Source organism: Orbicella franksi, chromosome 13 (genome assembly GCF_964199315.1).
Source record: "Orbicella franksi chromosome 13, jaOrbFran1.1, whole genome shotgun sequence".
Lineage (NCBI taxonomy): Eukaryota > Metazoa > Cnidaria > Anthozoa > Scleractinia > Merulinidae > Orbicella > Orbicella franksi.
The window spans coordinates 21735004-21753290 of record NC_138157.1 but is presented as its reverse complement, the minus strand read 5'-3'; the positions used below and the strand labels follow the sequence as shown (position 1 = coordinate 21753290).

The 18287-nt window shown below is 39.5% G+C and overlaps 1 protein-coding gene and 1 pseudogene across 15 annotated transcripts; both read left to right on the top strand.

Annotated features, from left to right (window-relative positions):
• Positions 1–1146: 1146 nt before the first annotated feature.
• LOC145465983 (cytidine and dCMP deaminase domain-containing protein 1-like) lies at positions 1147–11803 on the top strand. 14 transcript variants are annotated; one of them, XM_081449764.1, is made up of 7 exons: positions 1147–5802; positions 6356–6409; positions 6480–6563; positions 6678–6703; positions 7404–7546; positions 9980–10042; positions 10397–11803. In XM_081449764.1, the coding sequence occupies exon 1, from the start codon at positions 1990–1992 to the stop codon at positions 3298–3300; it is 1311 nt and encodes a 436-aa protein (XP_081305890.1). In that variant the 5' UTR covers positions 1147–1989; the 3' UTR covers positions 3301–5802; positions 6356–6409; positions 6480–6563; positions 6678–6703; positions 7404–7546; positions 9980–10042; positions 10397–11803. The 14 variants fall into 14 exon arrangements, with proteins under 14 accessions (XP_081305890.1, XP_081305893.1, XP_081305891.1 ...); XM_081449767.1 differs by adding an exon at positions 6194–6237 and having other exon boundaries at positions 6356–6563; XM_081449765.1 differs by having other exon boundaries at positions 1147–6237.
• A 1643-nt stretch (positions 11804–13446) lies between these two features.
• Positions 13447–15722, top strand: LOC145465987 (uncharacterized; annotated as a pseudogene). The gene is made up of 2 exons (XR_014041756.1): positions 13447–13989; positions 14246–15722. The product of XR_014041756.1 is annotated as an uncharacterized LOC145465987 (transcript).
• Positions 15723–18287: the final 2565 nt, after the last annotated feature.

The following is an 18287-nucleotide window of genomic DNA, read 5'->3' as shown; positions in this document are numbered from 1 at the left end:
AACGATCCAGGCAGTTTGACATCTTACAAGCAAAAGAAGCAATCTTTCTAAGTGCGGATGGCTGTTCAGAAAGGGCGAGTGAGTTTTCCATGCCAGGGTACCAGTTGAAGCCCAGTGATGGAAGAAAACTGAACTTCTCCATCAAAGAACACAGAGCAATGGTGGAAAAGTTGAATGCTACGATTCCACACTCTTTCAGTCCAATGGGCTTGCTTTAAAGCAGGGCGAAGAATTTGCCCACAGTTTTAATGTAAAACAGATCAAATTTATAGAAGCTAAGTTGACGAAGGTCACGCAGGACATGGAAGCACTAGAAAATAAGAAGAGCAATTATAACAACATATTCAAGGGCATACTCAAACAGCACATCAACAAAAGGAGAAGGAAAAAAGAAAACCGCAGAAAGTGAAATGAAAGAAAGAGGAAGCGGACTGAAAACAACGTCCAACGAGTTTATGGAATCTGTGTTGGAAACCCGCTAGGAAATGATCTTCCACAATGCCTTGTGTACCCTCCTAGAACGGCCGTCCCGGAAGAGTGTATTGAAGTTGAGCATGTTGCCACGTCGTTATTTAGAGGAGATGGGCCATACATCGCACAGCTCTTGGAAGGGAATTATTTCACTAATGCTGCAAGAAGCAGAATCACCACCAACCTTGAGCAGGAAGTCAGAGATTATGTTTACACCTTCATGTACCCTGAAGAGTACACTCTGACGGAAAGCATTGCTGCTTCTTGCAGCATTGGTGAAGGAGACTCCCATAGCAGCACAAGCGGCGACGAAGAACTCGACGACAGCGAAGATGAAGATGACTGCCAGTGAAAGTTGCATTCGAAAATAACAGTGTTAAATACTTCTTTTCAGTAGCTACAAATGCTTTTTGTCGCCAAACGTTTTTTTAAAGCAAATGGAAAGTTTATAATAAATTTGTATCCTGCCTTCTATGTTTATTCTATAGCAATTTTTTTGATATTCAAACATCATGCCATTTTAAAGTTTTACTAAAATATTTCACGTGACCCCCCCTTTCCCCCTTTTTTTTTGGGATGGCCCCCCTTCGAAAGCCATTTTTTTTCGCATGGCCCTCCCTAAATCCCACCAGCCCCCCCTACCTTATAAAAAATGAACGGTCCCTAAGGGCCGGATGTAGTAATGGTGATTTCGCTCAAGCCTGAAAATGATTACCATTGGTGATCACTGCAAAACGGGTTATTCTGTTCTCAAAAGCTAAGCGTGTTTGTATTACAGCTATTACCTCAAAGTTATTCCCTCAAAGTGCTTTCAAAACAATTCCGTGGAGCTCCTGGCTTCCAAAGTTTCTAGAAAATTCGGCATACATACTTTGCATGATTCTGTCACTTATTAAACAAATGTATGAGGAGAGGGAGAACCCCTGACATTTCTTCGAAACGAGTCGGCTAACTGACGTTTGGAAACGTTCATGCATCGTGTAATAATATTCTAGGGAACTTTAGACTTGAGATGTAGTTCTAATTAATCAACCACAGAACGCTTATGTTTGATGATATAAAGCAAAGCGAAAATAAAGCTTACGTACTAAGAAGAGTGTGACATAACGAAATTTTACGAGGGGAAACCCCTGACATTTCTCGGAACTGGTTGCGGTTACCGTTGGTTATATTTATCCTGCATAATTGATCCCTGATTCACAAACATCCCATTTCAAGAAATAATAATGATAAAAAAAATCATTTTAACCTTGTACTGAGCCAGGATAAACTGAGCTGAGTAAGCTCAAGACAACCGAGCGCATGGGAACACTTCGTGCCCTCATCTTTTAAATATCACCAAATAAAAAGCAGACAGCATGACGGAGGGAAAAAACCCTCAAGATTAAAGGTATGCAGTAGTGCTTAAATGGCCTTTAAACTTTCAGTTTCTAGTGTATCGGCGTTATTCGATTCAGTCATCAGCCTCCTACAGTTGTCAACTGATCAAGGGGGAAGCAGGGCTAGAAAACACGTAAGATGGCGGGCACTAGTTCACAAGATAAATTGATCAAGACACCAAGCGACTGTGAGAAGCGAGAGACGAGAATAACAAAAGAAAACTTATACATGGTATTAGCCCTGTGGATGGAAAAATTTCCTTTGCAGTTCTCGAAAGAGCAGTCATATAAAAGTAACAGCAACTCAAAGAAATTCAAGAAAGTTGGAGTGGTGTTTGTTTTGCCAACCGATCGAGTATTGGCTGCCGATTGCAGTCGCGATGGCGTCCATGGAGTTGCTCGTGTCATGGTCAACCATTGTGGCAAACTTGAGGGTTGTAAAGTCTTCGTTTCTCGGAAACCTTGCTCCCTTTGTGCTAAGCTTCTTGTACAGTCCAGAGTATCTCGTGTGTTTTACCTGCCGATAGAACCGGAATCAGAAGACGAAGGAGAGCTGGCGAGGGCAGATAATCTCTTCAAAGTCAGCCCGGTAGGTCAGTCGGTTTTCGTTCCTTGCGTTGAAGAAAGGGTTTTGACGAAAGACGAGAAGAGGCTCCCAGTAGCAATTACACCACATGATGTTCGCATTTGCCAAGACGAGCTTTTCGGAGAATGGTGGAACACCGAATGGATCGAACGTGCTCAAAAATGTCTTCCCTGGCCATGCCTGGATATCAGGATGAAATCTCAAGTCCAAAGTGATTTTAAATCCCTGATGAAATGGATCGCCGTTGCCAAGGCGCCAATGGACAAGAATATTGTATTCAGGCGGGTGAAGATTACAGAGGATTTTGATGCGATAAGCGATGATTGCGATGCCAACGACTACCCCGACTTCAAGATGGCTTACCACATGATGATTTTTGCCAAGATGCTCGCTCGCCAGACTGATGATCCTAAGACTGGTGTTGGAGCTGTCATCTTGAAGGGTAAAGATCCGGTGGAGATTGCAACTCTTGGCTGGAATGGCTTTCCATCCAAGGCGTTGTATGGTGAATTTCCACGAGCCTCTGACGCTGATGCCGCGCTGGAGACAAAGTTCCCTTATGTCATCCACGCCGAACAAAACGCTCTCCTGGTGCGGAACACCAAGGATTTGACAGATGGTGTCTTGTTTGTCACAAAACCTCCCTGCGATGAATGCGCACCTTTGATCAAGCTCAGTAGCATAAAGACTGTTGTGCTCGGAGAGACGATAAAGAGAAGTCCAAGAGGGGAATTGTCTTACGACTTGATCAGAGAATACATCCGAGAAGGGATTGTAACCTGCTACCAAATGGAGATCAAGAAGACGCAGGCAAAGCGTTCTGCGTCTGACCCGGAAATAAGGAAGAAAATGAAGTCGAGTTAAGTATTATGGTGTGAAGTTCGCAATCGGATGAACATCTGCGCCTAGCATTCATCTACAAGAGATCTTGAAACGATAAATCGTCATTGTAAATACTTTTTAACGTCACCCTTGAATATTTTATTTTTAGACGGAAGGCCACAAGTTTGCTAGCGTTTTCTCATGGTTTAGTTTTGCTCTCTCTAAATAATTTTTACTTACTCGAGTATTAAATTTTTGCGTTTAAAATGATAATCATTATTTACCTTGACTTGTAGCTAGACGTAGACACTGACCAGCTGGTAATTCGGTCGGGGTGATGCCTTTCGTATTTTGCAAGTAAAGACACTAGATACAATCAATCTTTATAAAGAATGTGCAGTATATGCATGCTTCTTAGAACTTTTCTCTGGGGTAAATCGAGCCAGAGTTTTGTACAGAAAAGACACCATTTAAAGCGTTTAAAGTGGTACTATGACGAAAATCGCATCTTTCCTATCTAAGCCATTTTAAAACATAAACAAGTCGTCTTTATGAGAAGAAAAATGCTGTTTACTATTTTCAAATATCTCTTTTCGTTCCAGAGATATTTAAGTTTTTAAAATATGCAGATTAGCTTAGTGATGATGTCATACACTCAACCAAATTTTGATCAAATATGATGAAGAAAGATATTTCAGCCAATTTGTATCAGAAATGTTTGATTCTTTGCAGTAAGATTCTACTTAATGTGCTCAACAATGCGAACTTAACAGTTTTGTTACCATGGCAACATACTGGGTTCCAGACCTCCCCAATTTTAAAGGCTTTTCTGCCCACCTTTGGCATTCCATTTTGATATTTGCTAATGGTGCCTCATATACATGATCCAGCAAGCATATATATCTATTAGCTCGAGTTCATCGCTTCGTTTAACGTTTTTCGAGCTGAAAATCACTAACATATTGAAATTAAGTGGGTGGGGACTGGGAAAGAGTGAGTTGCCATGGGAACAGAATTTTATATAACCGTAGACGTGTTTTCTGTAGAACTATTAGCCTACCAAGTTTCAATGATCTGTGTTGCAAATTGGCCAAGATAGCTCTATTTATATAATTGATATAATATTGGGTTGAGTGTATGACATCATCAGTCATCTCATTTGCATATTTCACACATTTTTCAAACTTAAATATCTTCGGAACCAACGCAGATATTTGCAAACGGTAAACAGCGTTTTTATTCTTTCATGGTATTCTTTGTGATACACCTAAAAAATCAAGGGGTAAAAATTTGATCATAGTACTACTTTAAGCCAAGCAATAATAAGGGATACAGTATCTCACAAATTTCATACCAGTAGTATACATTTGTAGATAGCTTCCAGAAGTGCATAAGAATTTCATTACGAGAGCTATGAATTGTTATTTTGGTCATTTTTATCACTTGTAATTCATAGCTCAGCTTAATTCGAACTGCCAGATTAAACATTCGTTAATTCGAAATCTTCACTTAGCTTGATTTGTTAACTCCAGTCAGGTTTAAAACTCTAAATAAGCGAAAATAACTTGCCTGAGCATTGTTTCAAGAGTCCCAATCTACATGTTAATTACTAGAATTAAGGCCTCGTCCAAAGGCCGTACCGAACTGAAATGAATTTGGCTCGGCAGTGGCATGACAAAAGAATGGCGGTGGTTTCAAACGTCGAATTTAATTCAGTCGCGCCGAAGATCGGAAGCCGGAAAAGTTTGCTTTGAAGACCATTTTAAAGGAGCTCAGTCACGGTTTGCGCATATTGAAAAGTTTAGCCTCAATTTTTCAAATTCGTCGTTTGTAATCCGTGTTACTCTTCTCCATCCTTAGCCATCCTTGTTCCTTTATGGTTTATCATCATCTCTTTGGTGTTTTTCTATTTTATCAAACTGCTATTTTCGGGTATCCTACCATTTAAAGGTAATTTTTTCTGTGGCCAAAATAACTCAAAATACCGTGACTGAGCGCCTTTAAATGGTAGAAAGCAACGGCAGCTGATGCAGCAGGCTATGAATTCAGTTCGGCACGGCAATTGAGCACGCCGTTTAAAGCCAAGTCGCGCTATTGCCGTGCGGCACGGCAAGACCTGCCGTGCTGTAAGTAGTTGCCAAACTTAATTCTTGTTTGAGGACTTGCGCACATCGACCCGGCATCGAGAACCTGTTCAGTGCCAAAAGTTAGCTCGTTTTATATGGGGGCCCGTTCTGCTCAAAATTATGTTAATTATTTTTCTAACACAGGATTAATAAAACTGGTTATAATTTGTATCGTGTTTCATAAATAATTATCTCTACTCTTATTACTTTTTCGTCTCGGAATTTATTGAACCTGTCTGAAGTTTTGTTACTCCTGTTAATGTTCCTTTCACATCGCGCGTGAAACACCCAGCATGCTATGCAGCCAAGCGTGTTACAATTCCCATATGCCTGTGCGATCGTCATTTACGAGCACATGGTCATTCGTTCGACAGGGTTTGCGAAGCGGATCGGAGAGCAATTGCGCCTTTTAAAACAGGTATATTTTGATTGTTTGTTACCTTATTCGCAGCCTGAGATTCAAAGATACGATTCACTACATTCTTATGTAAAAAGTAGGTTCCGAAACGTCGTGTTGAGGCGAAATAGTGTGGTTTGGAACACGTACTCGTATCTCGAGCTCCATGCAGGTTTCTCTGGCTTCCATTGCATGTGCGAGTAAAAACTTGAGCTTAGGCTCATATTGTTTTATGAATCGAAAGCTTGCTGCTTGTGAACGATTATAAAGTCCACTGTGATGACTAGAATAATCCCAGCTCGCTTTGAGTTCCTAAAGGGAAACGTTGAAGAAAAAAGCATTCTCTTTCTTTGTCTGAGTGGATTGCCCCATGCCGACCAGCTAAGCTTTAGAAATTTTCATCTCTCACTAGCTGTGCAAAAGCCTCTTAACAGAAGTAGGGAATGCTTTGGTGAGGTAGATGACTATTCTGTGTAGATTGAATTTGTTCAAATCTTGGATGACTCCTTAATGTCACCAAAGGTATTTTAGATTAGCAAATTAAACTGACCAATTTTTTCTTGTTTGCCAGCAGCATAACCTTCCCACAATAGTTGAGACTGTTAGCTTGTGATACATGAACAAACAGGTTGGTATTCCAATTAATTATAATTAACATGTAAATAACTGAACCATTACAGTCAACATTTACCTTACAGACACCCTGTTTATTATGGACACACCGTAAGACATGCCGCTATTACAAACAGAAGCTACATCCCTGGCCAAGACTGCAGAGAAATGTATGAAAACAACTCCTGCTATTACGGATGCCTGTTACATTGTATTATGGAAATTGCAGACACTTCATGTGGCCTAAAACTAATACTTATTTTTTATTGTTCTTCTTGACACAGTGGACTACTTGAACATATTGATAGAGGTAATTATTTTACAGTTTGGGAATGTTTAGTAGTTGCACTCTATTTTGACCTACATTTTGATTATGTATCAAAGTAAAAGAAACTGCAAGTCTGTATAGCAGATTTTTGCTATTACGGACACTAAATGACGGTTCTAAGGGTGTCTGCTATAACAAGAATTGACTATATCTCTAAATTCTGCAGAGTAACCAAAATTTTAGCTGTCTGAGTCTCAAGATGTCTTTACAGGAGTGTGATCTATAGTGTGTGGGAATGTGTGACTTGGAATGTGGAAACAGCTGAAAGGTTGTTTAGTTCAAAAGTAAAGACCTTCATTATCATTGGTTAGTTTCCAGACCAAACCACTGTGATGACTAGAATAATCCCAGCTCGCTTTGAGTTTCACAACAGAAGCGCTGAAGAGAAAAGTATTCTCTGTCTGAAGTCTGAGTGGTTGTTTTATCAGAACTGGTACCACATGTAGATGTACCATCCTGATTTAATTTAGTGCCCAAGTGCCAATTTGATTTTGGAAACTCCAGGAATGGTGCTTTTCAGTAAAACATATGAAATATGCAATACAGTATTCCTACCTCCTTCCTAACACTGAGCTCCAGTTCTGCCCTGTTATTGCCTATATTAAAGTTATTAGACTCTATAAAATAAATGTTCTGAAAGTGTATCAAAGTAATGAAGTCACTTTTAAAAATTTTCCTGTAGGACATGAGGCATGGAAGGAACTTCGTGGTTCATGGTGTGATTCCTGTTACTGTAATCATGTGCATCCCTTTGCTGGGTAAAGATACAGCAATGCATGGAATGTTTGTGGGAAAAAATCAGTCAGATTATAATTATGTTTAAAGGTATGGTCAATTTTTCTTTACACATCAAAACATTGTTATTCTTGCTCTAAGTTTTATAACCACCTACAGTGCAGCTCAGATATATCCGAACCAAAATATACGCGTAATTCGCGTCAGCCCAATACGCGTATACGCGTATGGATATACACACATACGCATATGCATATACGCACATACACGTATACAGTATATACGCGTATGCTTGATTAGTATGTATGAGCTAACCTATTGTTTTTTCTTCTCTTAACAAGTCATTGTTGTTCTCAATGGCTTTCAATGAATGATCTGTGTCAAATATAACTGGAGATATCATTTTTTCGATGAGGATCTTCAGAACGCTTAATTCAGACAAACATTTTGCAAGCGAAAACTCGAAACATGATAGCTTTCATTGATCGGCAGGACGTTTTAACAACGTGCAAATTTCGCTTTGAAGCCTTTTTCATTCCCAGAAATGTAATGTCCTTTGTTTAACAAACAGTGCTTCACATAAAGAAACTTGTGGGAATGCATAACAAAGAGACATATACATGCGTATATACGCGCATATGTGCGCGTATATACGCGCATATGTGCGCATATATACGCGTATATGTGCGCGTATTAACATACGGTATACGCAAAATACGCTCGTATAATACGTGTATGTGTAGTTCGCATATATCTGAGCTGCACTTTACATGTACTTTTTATAAGCTAAGTCATTATCTAATATATGCAAATCACATATGACAAGAAAGGCGTTAGGGTATCCACTAGTTATTTGCTTTAATACTTACTTAGAACATCATGCATTATTTAGTTTAGTACTTTTTACATTGAAGTTGCATGTCTTTTCTGTTGCATAGAATACAATGTAGCACCTAAGAGTAACTACAATCATGTACAAGGAGTATCATGTTATTAACATCTTCCTGAATAATCTGATTCAGCTGAGTCATAAACTAAATGTTGTTTGCATTGCTGTTGGTGAGGAATTTATGTTTAGACAAGCATATGATAGAACGCGAGTATTGCATGTTGAAAAGTCATTCTTTGAGATGGCATTAACAGATAAACACATTCATAAATTACTGAAGTTGCTGTGTTGAAGCATCACAATCTGTTATCAGTTTAACAACTTAATAGATTCCATGTTGCCGTACACCTCTTCAGTAATACAGTAGACCACAGGTGACGTCAAAAGGTGGTAAGAACAAAAAAGTGGCACATACAGTTAAGCCGTTAGGCAGGTGTGTCACTGATGTTTTTACCACACTTTGACATATTCTGTGGTCTGTTACTGAAAAGACACACAGCAACATGGAATCTTTCTGTTTATATACCGGTAATAAAACAAAAAGAAAAATGTTAATAATGTCATCTGTCTCTGTCCTCCAGTAGATCATAAGTAAGAAACCAATCAAAATGCAAGAATTCTGTGACTTACTGTAGAAAATGAGATTGCAGCAAGTGTAACCAGGAGAGTTAGGCCCAGTTCAGACGCCAAACTTTCCATGACCCGAACCAAATACATTGAATTAAGTACATGAAAAGTTCGGCGTTTGAATCAGTTAAGAACAACTATTTGAATTTGGAACGGCCCAGCCGTTCTTCCCGCCTAGCTCAGCTGGAAATTTCGGCTTTGGAATGGCTTTGATTCAGACATCGAACTTTTCATGAGCCGAACCTAATGCATAAATTATCATAACGTATTTTACAAGCAGTTTTTACTTTGCCTGAAAATCGCTGACATTTTCAATGTAATTTGGTTTAAACTAAATAAAGTTCGGCGAATTAAGTTCGACGTCTGAATCAACAGGTGTAGTTTTGATAATTTGGGTTGCTCCAAATTCGACTTAAGTTCGGCTCATGAAAAGTTCGGTGTCTGAACTGGGCCTTAGCTAAGTTATAAATTGCAGCATGTAACACAGTGTTAAAAAGTTGGTAGAGCATCCTTTTAACATAACTGTTGACTTACTGCAGAAAATGAGATTGCAGCAAGTGTAAGCAGGAGATTTAGTTAAGTTAAAAAATGCAGCCAGTAGCACAGAGTGTTAAAAAATTAGCAGCAGCATCCTTTCAACCTCCCCTGGATGGACATTTTCAAGTGACTCCATGGGTGTTGCTTATGGGAGGTCTAACTATAGCTGATCTGTAGTCAACTGTTTTGGGATACCCAACAAGTTTGCAAAGTATAGTAAGGAAAAAGTGTCACCGCATGTACAGAACATACAGTAGTATACAATCAAATCTCAAATGAAATTACACATAGCTGTAATTTTTCTCCATGCACCATCAGGGACTGATGATGGTAATAATACTTTAGTTAAACATCATGCCATGTCTTTGTGACCTATATGACTTATCTGCTGCACACTGTAAGGGAGTTTAATTTATGGTAAACCCTTGTTAATGACAGTAGTCTAAAATTACATCTCTGTTACATTCCAGATTCAGACCAATTTTATTATCCTGTGTATGAAATGATGAGGGTGTGGCAGGCATTTCATTCAGGTAAATGTATACCAGGATGCTTACTAGGAGAATTTCCTGAGGGAGATATTGTTGCTGTCAATGAAGAAATTTTAAAAGACAAGCATATGACTGAATGCATTTGTTGAAAACCTCAAGTCAGAGACAGCTTTGCAATTTAAAGTGATTGAGCCATGTGCACTGCATGTCTCTTTAGTTGTTGATTCAATACGTTTTGTGATAATCAGACAACATCTTGTACTTGTACACATTGACACATGTGCTGTCTTTTGTATGTTACAACTGCTCAGCTTTCCCTCAAAGTGCAAATGTTTTATTTGTGCTTTGCTGAAACCTGACTAACACAGGTGATGTTTATCATTTTCATGGTCCTAGGAAGACAGTTGGGAAGGTTTTTCTCTACTGCGATGTGTTCTGATACGAAGGTCAGTTCAGATTTGATTACCAAGAATCTGACAGTGTATGCTGGTAAATGTACATGTAGTTGCGAGAACCTAGATATTGTAATTATATACTTTAAGCCATGCATGCTGTAGTGCTCATTGTTTTGTCAAATGATGAGATTTTTCACAGACCTGTTCTGATTACTTGTGAGGAATGTGAAATTGTCTTCTGATGATCTTTCCTTTGTATTAAGTGACATAATGACAAATTTGGTACTATTCGCACTGTACTCTACAGGCTGTAGCTTTTAAGCATCAAGAGTATCCATAACTTTTGTAACGTAAACAGTATACTAATTACAGAAACATTTATTGAAATGGAGACGATGTTTGCAAAACATTAAATATATTTACTTGTTAATTATTCATTTGTATTTATTTTCATAGATTGCTACCTCCTTGAAGTAAATGGTAGCAATGGATTCATGCATTAGCATACATCATTGGGTCGTGATGCACCCCTGATACAATATTGATCATCTTGAGTTGTCTCTAAACTTCCCAAGTCCATCATTACTGACTGAATTAGTAATGGTAATAGGACTGAGGGGAGTCCAATTCGGTCTGTAATCATGTGAGTGATAAACAAAATCAGATGACCGGGAAGCGGGAGTCTGATTTGTTAATTACAAGTATGATTACAGACTGAATTGGACGATACGATGTCCTGTTACCAATTAATCAAAACTATGACAAAATTCGAGGAATGAACAAACCATTGATTGAGCGCTGAACGATTAAATGTTGTTATGAGTGCTGAAAAACACAGCAGTTTACTCAACAAAGTGCACCACAACAACGCACGCAAAATGACGAATACTGTCCAATTACAAGCATGACGCTTACGCACTCTCCAATTAATGCTCAAATCAGGCTGCTGATAGCCAATCACGTTCAAGAATTTTGTTATAGTTTTGATTAGTTGTTTTATAACATTACCAATGAAAATGGCAAAGGGATATTAATGTTGCTCACACCATCAGTATGTACGAATGGATGTTCTGAATTTGCAAGCTATGCTAGAAAGCTGCTTCATCCACAGCTGGAAAAAATAATATTGTTCTCGTTACTGCACATTTGAAACATTTGAAACTTTTGAAAAATAAACAGTTTAGGAAGGAGTTTTCAGTGTGAAAAAAAGAGACTATTACATGTTCAGTCTTGTGAGCTGTTTTGGTAGATGTACAGATATTACTCTAGCAATGGTAGAGTATTTGTGGTTAATTAGTACTTTCTGTTTGTTTTTGAAGGAGAGGAAGTGGATTGGGGAACCAGGAAAAATTCACCCGAAGACAAATTCAAGAAAACTTGTTGACAAATTATTCTCACCAACCACTAATATTATTTAAAGACCATGGAGTCCCTTGAGTGTATTGATAAAAATGCTCACGGATTTCTAAATAAACAGATGAGGCAATCAAAGGCAGGTACAGGTATCTTCCTATTGCTTGGATTATCTCACTGGACTTGCGTTCAAGTATATGGAAGCTTTGTTACGATCGTAATTTCAGCCCTTTGTGCATGTTTCAGCTAACTTTGGCGAGTTGTGTAGTTTAAATGACTTTTTGTGATGGGCGATGAAGATAAAATGTCTCGTTCGTATGATCATCGGTGATTAAAAACGAATCTTACAGAGCTCTCACAAAAACAAGTGCCAAATTAAATATGGGTGTGCATGTACCTGTATGTAAAGGTGTGACTGATGTTTATGTGGTGTTTTCCACAGGTGTGAGGCTTTTACTGCCCAGAAAGGAAGGATAAGGCTTCCCTCAACAATTTTCTACACACTTTTAATGCAGCTCTGAATTATCAATGGTGAGTTTCCCGCCCCCTTTTTTGTTAATTGGATTACTGATAACGACAGCTGACATCTTCTTCTCACTTACAGTCTTCACATTTGTAGTTTGCCTTCTTTGAATTTCAATTTGCTTTGTTTGGATTTAAATTTAAACCTACACACTCCAGGTGCTGCCATTGCTTGCATTTTATACACAGAATGTGACCTGTCAAACTTGATTTCTTTTTTACATATGTTACAGGAATGTTTATCTACTCTTGATCATGTTCCTCGCATTTTACACGCAGGAAGGAAAGGTAAGGAGCTGTATTTGGAGTGGAGAGCTATTTGAAGTTTCAAGTAGTGCTTAGGCAGTCTCGCTGCCATTATATTATGTGCATTATTTTCATGTATATTATGTTTTATTATGTGAACATGGCAAAATAACCTGCAGGATTGTAGAAAATAATCTTGTAAATTGCTTGATACATGGGGATAGATTGATTATTTTGATCTCATAGATTGAGGAAGCTATGTGGTATCCGGTCATCTCGCCCCATGGTCATTTCGCCCCAACAAAAAGTCACTTCGCTCCATACAAGAGTTACTTCGCTCCATACAGAAGTTACTTCGCTCCACGATATAATTAAAATGTATATATGCTTTCAAGATTGTCTCTATTTGCCTAGCTAATGTTATAATCGTCCCATTTATAAATACGATCTTGATGACATGTTTGTAATTGATATTTTCACTCGCCCTAATCTCTCTCTGTCGCGCACGCTATGCCGATGTTGTTGATGCGCTCGTTGGTAATTCGCGCTCGTTGATCGATGGCTGATCAAATTTCAGAAACTGTAACCCTGTAGAGAACTTAAAATGCGACCGAGATCTTGGCGCAGTTTAAGTGCGATTGAGTCTAAATATCTTTGTTTGATTACACGCGTTGTTTAGCATTCACTTGTAGAACTTACATAGCAACAAGGTCAAACAAAGTCCGTTGATCGATCGATGGCCGATCGTATTTGAAAAACTTTGAAAACCATCCAACGACTTTTACTCTGTAAAGTTTCACCCGCCTGTAAAACAACCACCCAGCAGACCCTGGAGCAGCAGTATCTGCCGCAATAACAGCAACAGCTCAGGCCAAAGCTGCAGCAGATATCTTCAGACCAGCCTCTGCCATCGTCGAGGAAGTTCTGCTAGACCAAATGACCGATGGACCCTGCTCAAGTTCACCCAGGCCAGAGTATATCGCCCGAGCTGCCAACAGAAAGCGCCAGCAGCTACGACCGAAAGACCCGCTTGATCTAGACTTCGAGTTAGAGGAAGGCCACATCCCTGACGGTTTCTTCCGCTCCGGCGTTAAAGTGCGTGGTCGTCGCCACCTGATATTCGCCACTGATCAGCAGCTCCAATTCCTGGCCCGAGCAAAGAGCTGGTACACTGACGGCACCTTCAAGCTGTGCATACAACCATTCACCCAGCTCCTGACCATCAACGCGTTCGTAAAACACGAAGATCACGCCAAACAAGTTCCGCTGTTATTCGTCCTTATGTCCGGGAGGAAGAAGAACGACTACTGCAAAGTCTTCAAGAAGCATCTGGAGATCGTGCCATCAGCCCCAGCCACAGAGCAGATCACCTTAGACTTCGAGAGAGCAGTGTGGGCAGCCCTGAGAAAAGTGATGCCGCAGGCCAAACTGCAGGGATGCGTGTTTCATTGGACGCAGGCTCTATAGAGAAAGGTGAGATGAAATTCATTTAAATTGACAACAACATGCGACCATTTTAATTTGGCCAGATTAATAAAAAAATAAAAAAAGCAAAAAAACAATGAATTTGATTTAATAGACGAAAAAACTACTAATTTTAATTGAAATCACAATTACTGAAAGAAGCAAATCAATTCGAACTGAAACTATTTTTTAACGAGATTGGTTATTTACGAAAAGAAACCTAATTTTAATGGCATAGCTAAATTGTATTCAATTTTTTCCCTAGGTACAAGAATTTGGTTTACAGAGTTCCTACAGCCACGATCGAGGGACCTTCCACTTCATAAGAAAGATGCTGGCGTTGCCCTCCTGCCAGGGAACGAAATCCGGCCGATGTTCAACCGCCTCTAGCGCCAAGCTCCTGTCTCATTGCAGTCCTTCACTGAGTACATGTCCAGCAACTGGATCAGTGGCACCACCTGGAGCCCGTCAGACTGGACGGTGTTCAAGAAAGCCGTGAGCCTCCGGACGTGGACAGCCGCCCCTGTACCTCCTAATTCAGCTCCTGCACAAAGAGGTCAAACTTACTGCCCTGCAGATCCGTCTTGTGTCTGACAGGAAACTCAAAAGAATCCGACGACGCAAGTACCGCGAGCTCCAGACCAAACTGTTCGACTCGTGGGACGAATACGAGGTCAACGAACGGTCAGCCAAGCGGTTGCTGAAAGCCTACTACCTCAATGTACCGAGGGACTAGGTGGATAAACCAAAAAAACAAAAACGGCTCCTTTAGGAGCCACCAAATAAAATAAAAGCAATGATCAACAATGCAATACATAGAATACAGAAAAAAAAAACAAAACAAAAAAAAACATGACAATTCTTTTGATAAAATATAAAATCATAGAAAAAGCCGAATAATTTATGCAAACTTATCTTTATTCAAACTCGTAATCTTTTCTAAAAGCGGTTTCGCACATGAGCTACTTCGCACAGTGACTCACGCCATTGCTGCGTTGTCATGGCAAGTTTTCAACCAATCACGCGCGGTAAAAGTGAGACGACATTTACCGAATGTCGTCTCTATCGAGTAAGTAAAACTACTGGGCCGCGATAACGATAAGAATTAACAAGGACACTTCAATTATTCCCCCCGTGCATTAACGGGGTTTATGAGGCATTACAACGTAAAAAAAATCGTGTTTAGGAAAGTAATCGTACGAAATAATATTTGGCGTAAGCGAATGCGACTGGAAGCTGCATTGGTTAATAATCTGAACTGACATAAATTTCAAAATCAGTCCAACTCCAACATCAAAACAGAAAGTTCTCGACAAATTTCACTAAATTCTTACATGGAGCGAAGTACCTTCTGTATGGAGCGAGGTAACTCTTGTATGGAGCGAAGTGACTTCGATTATGGAGCGAAGTGACTTTTGGTTGGGGCGAAATGACCATGGGGCAAAATGACCGTAATTCAGCCATCTTCGAGCTGCATTTATTGCAGAAAAATTTGAAGATCTCCGTTCTTTGTTAGGGCTATTTCCTATGCTGTTGCTTTTGAAGGAACATCGTAAATTGTACCTATATACAAACAACTATAAGAAATTCCATTGTACCGGCAGTTGAGGAGGGCATACGTTCTTCCCAACCCCACAAACACAACAGACATTTTCTTCCAGAAGGAATAGCCCAACCAACTTATCTCTTCATTGAAAGGTTGACAAGGGAAACTAACCCTGCATTTAATGTTATGTTTCAATCCGCAGATGTTTGTTTTTGGTTACTTTTTTTTTTGCGGTCAGTGGATGTTAGAATACAGATTGTTTTGGGCGAGAGGTGTTCTTATTCAGCGTTGCGCTTAGGCACAACCTGATAATAAGCCTCGCTCCCAGAACTCGGCTGGAACTGCAGTACCTATAAAAAGTACGAATAAATGTCAAACAGAGTGCTTTTGTATATTTGACAAGTCGATTTGCTTCAAACCATGTGATTTAAAAAAAAAAATGGTTGAGAATACAATAAAATCTAATAGTGTGTAAAGTTCTATCACAATTTCTTTATCTAGTATAATACTGATGTAAATTAGTTGTAAATAGTGCGCAACAATAAAGAAGTTGAAGTGTGTGAGTGGAGTGACATCTTAAACTGTATCTGAAGAACACATGGGAAAGATAACATACCGTAAACTTCCGAAAGAAACGACCCCCTGAAAGTAACCTCAAAAAAACTGTGGCCGGTAATAATTCCCGGAAGTAGCGACCCCCCCCCCCCTGGAAGTAGTGAGCCCACCGAAAGTAACGATCCTACCCCTCCCCCTCCCCCTCCCCCTCTCCCTTAACCGACGAAGTGTTGTGAAATGTCAATATTCCTACCTCCTCAGTTAAAGTTGTGCCGTGTTATAAAAAACCCGTGAATTTTCATCGAGTTACAGGAACCTACCATAGGAAACTTCGATTCAAATTAATATCATTTTCAACAGGAGCGCATTAAAAGGAACGCTCTGAGATATTGTTATACGGCAGACCCTCTTGAGCAGACTAACATAGCAGTGCGTCGTGAAGTACAATAGTCAACAGTATCTGACTTGCTTTCATGCCGACCTCTGACAACACGGCAACATGAATTTAAACTGGAACGAAGAACTCGATCTCGTGTTTTAAGAACTGTTTGTACGAATTCTCGTCTTTTATTTCGTAAAAAGAGCTCAGTCGTACCAATTTTTATATGACGCTTTTTGCTTCCCGAATGTAAAAACCCTCGAAAGTAACGACTCCCAAAGGAAGCGAGCCCCTAAGGCTGCTAATTCCGAAAGTAACTAGGGTCGTTACTTTCGGAAGTTTGCGATAGGTAGCTTGGATGGATCTTATTTGGTTTTCAGCATGACTATGAGGAAAGTTCATTTAATAAAAAAGATCCCAAGACTGGCAGTAAAAAGCAGCAATTTCAAGGAAAGTTAAGGAGGCTGGCAATAGTTTTCAGCACGAGTGAACATTACCTCTGTTTATCAAGTGATGCTACAATATCGGTATCACGTGAATGCCCGGCCATTGGTGAACCGATAATGGTTATCTTAAAGGGATAATAGGTTACTATGCTGAAAATTTTTGAAAATTTAAGGCGGCAAAAAGTTGGATCTTATCATGCTTATCACAATTCGATAACAAGGGGGGTCACCAAACTCGTTATTGAGTTATAGGCTCTTAAAGCTAAAATTAAGTGGGTTTTAACAGATAATACTTTTGCTGTCGCAACCTATTTTGTCACGAAAATGATAACGACATGTTCACCGATGATTGGGCAGTGTTATGATACCATGATTGTAGCGTCAAGTAATAAAGGGTTGTGATTATGACCCATCAAAATCTAAGTCTTGGAGAGTGCTGAAAACTTAAGCCAGCCACCTTATATTAGGTGGTATATGTCAGGGTATTTTTTTGGTTTCCTTATAAAAAGTTAAGACCTACAGATCTCGTCGTCTGTCATTATAATTTCCGAATCTCGAGCTCTCAAAAAAGATGTCTAGGGAAGGAGTAGGAAAGGCAAGCCAAGTTTTGGAAGTTAGTGCGTGTCACTTTTGACCAAATATGGTGCTGACCACGGAAACTAACCACTACACCAGGGGGGAATAAAATTTACCAGGGCAAAGGGGGGTAGGGGGGTGGGTAGCGAAATTGCTTACCTTGTCGGGTCTAACCTGGTCTGTTACAGATAGGGCGCGTCTGCATACGAGCCAAGTGGCCCATGCTTATCCCCGTTTCTGTGGCATGGAGCAACTTCTACTCCCCATGGATGGGATGCTAGTCCATCGCTAGGTTACCTCCAGCATTAAGGTGGGACTTAAAAACAGACCATGTTTCAAACATTTTTTCGTGGCTAAGAGTTAACTCCAAACCATGGCAAAGTATACATTCTTAAAAAGTTCAAAGAGCAAAGATTATGAAAAAAATATTTGTGTACCCTATAACTGTATTGTAACCTGACACCGGCTGATTAAGTCTGCCACCTGCTGGGGAATGGCAGGGCTTACTTGAGAAAAGATAACTCCTACTAGAACTGATCAAAAGGAATAATTTTTACATTTTACAAAAGAAGACAAACAGCTTGCTGGGATAAGCATAGAGACTTTTGAAAAGTTAAAAGCACGTGAAATGATGACCAGTTAAATCTGATACAGAAAATCTAGCATACGTTTCAATACATAACTTTGACAGAATGCACTGGATGGAAAAGTTCTATGCTTATCCCACAGAACGTACTAAAAACAACAAATCCTGAAAATTTTAGCTCAATTGAATAAATCCTTCTCAAGATATCTTTTCTAGAAG

Bases quoted from the DNA above. Each gene is read 5' to 3' on its own strand.
- LOC145465983 (XM_081449770.1), top strand. From the start codon at position 1,990: ATGGCGGGCACTAGTTCACAAGATAAATTGATCAAGACACCAAGCGAC.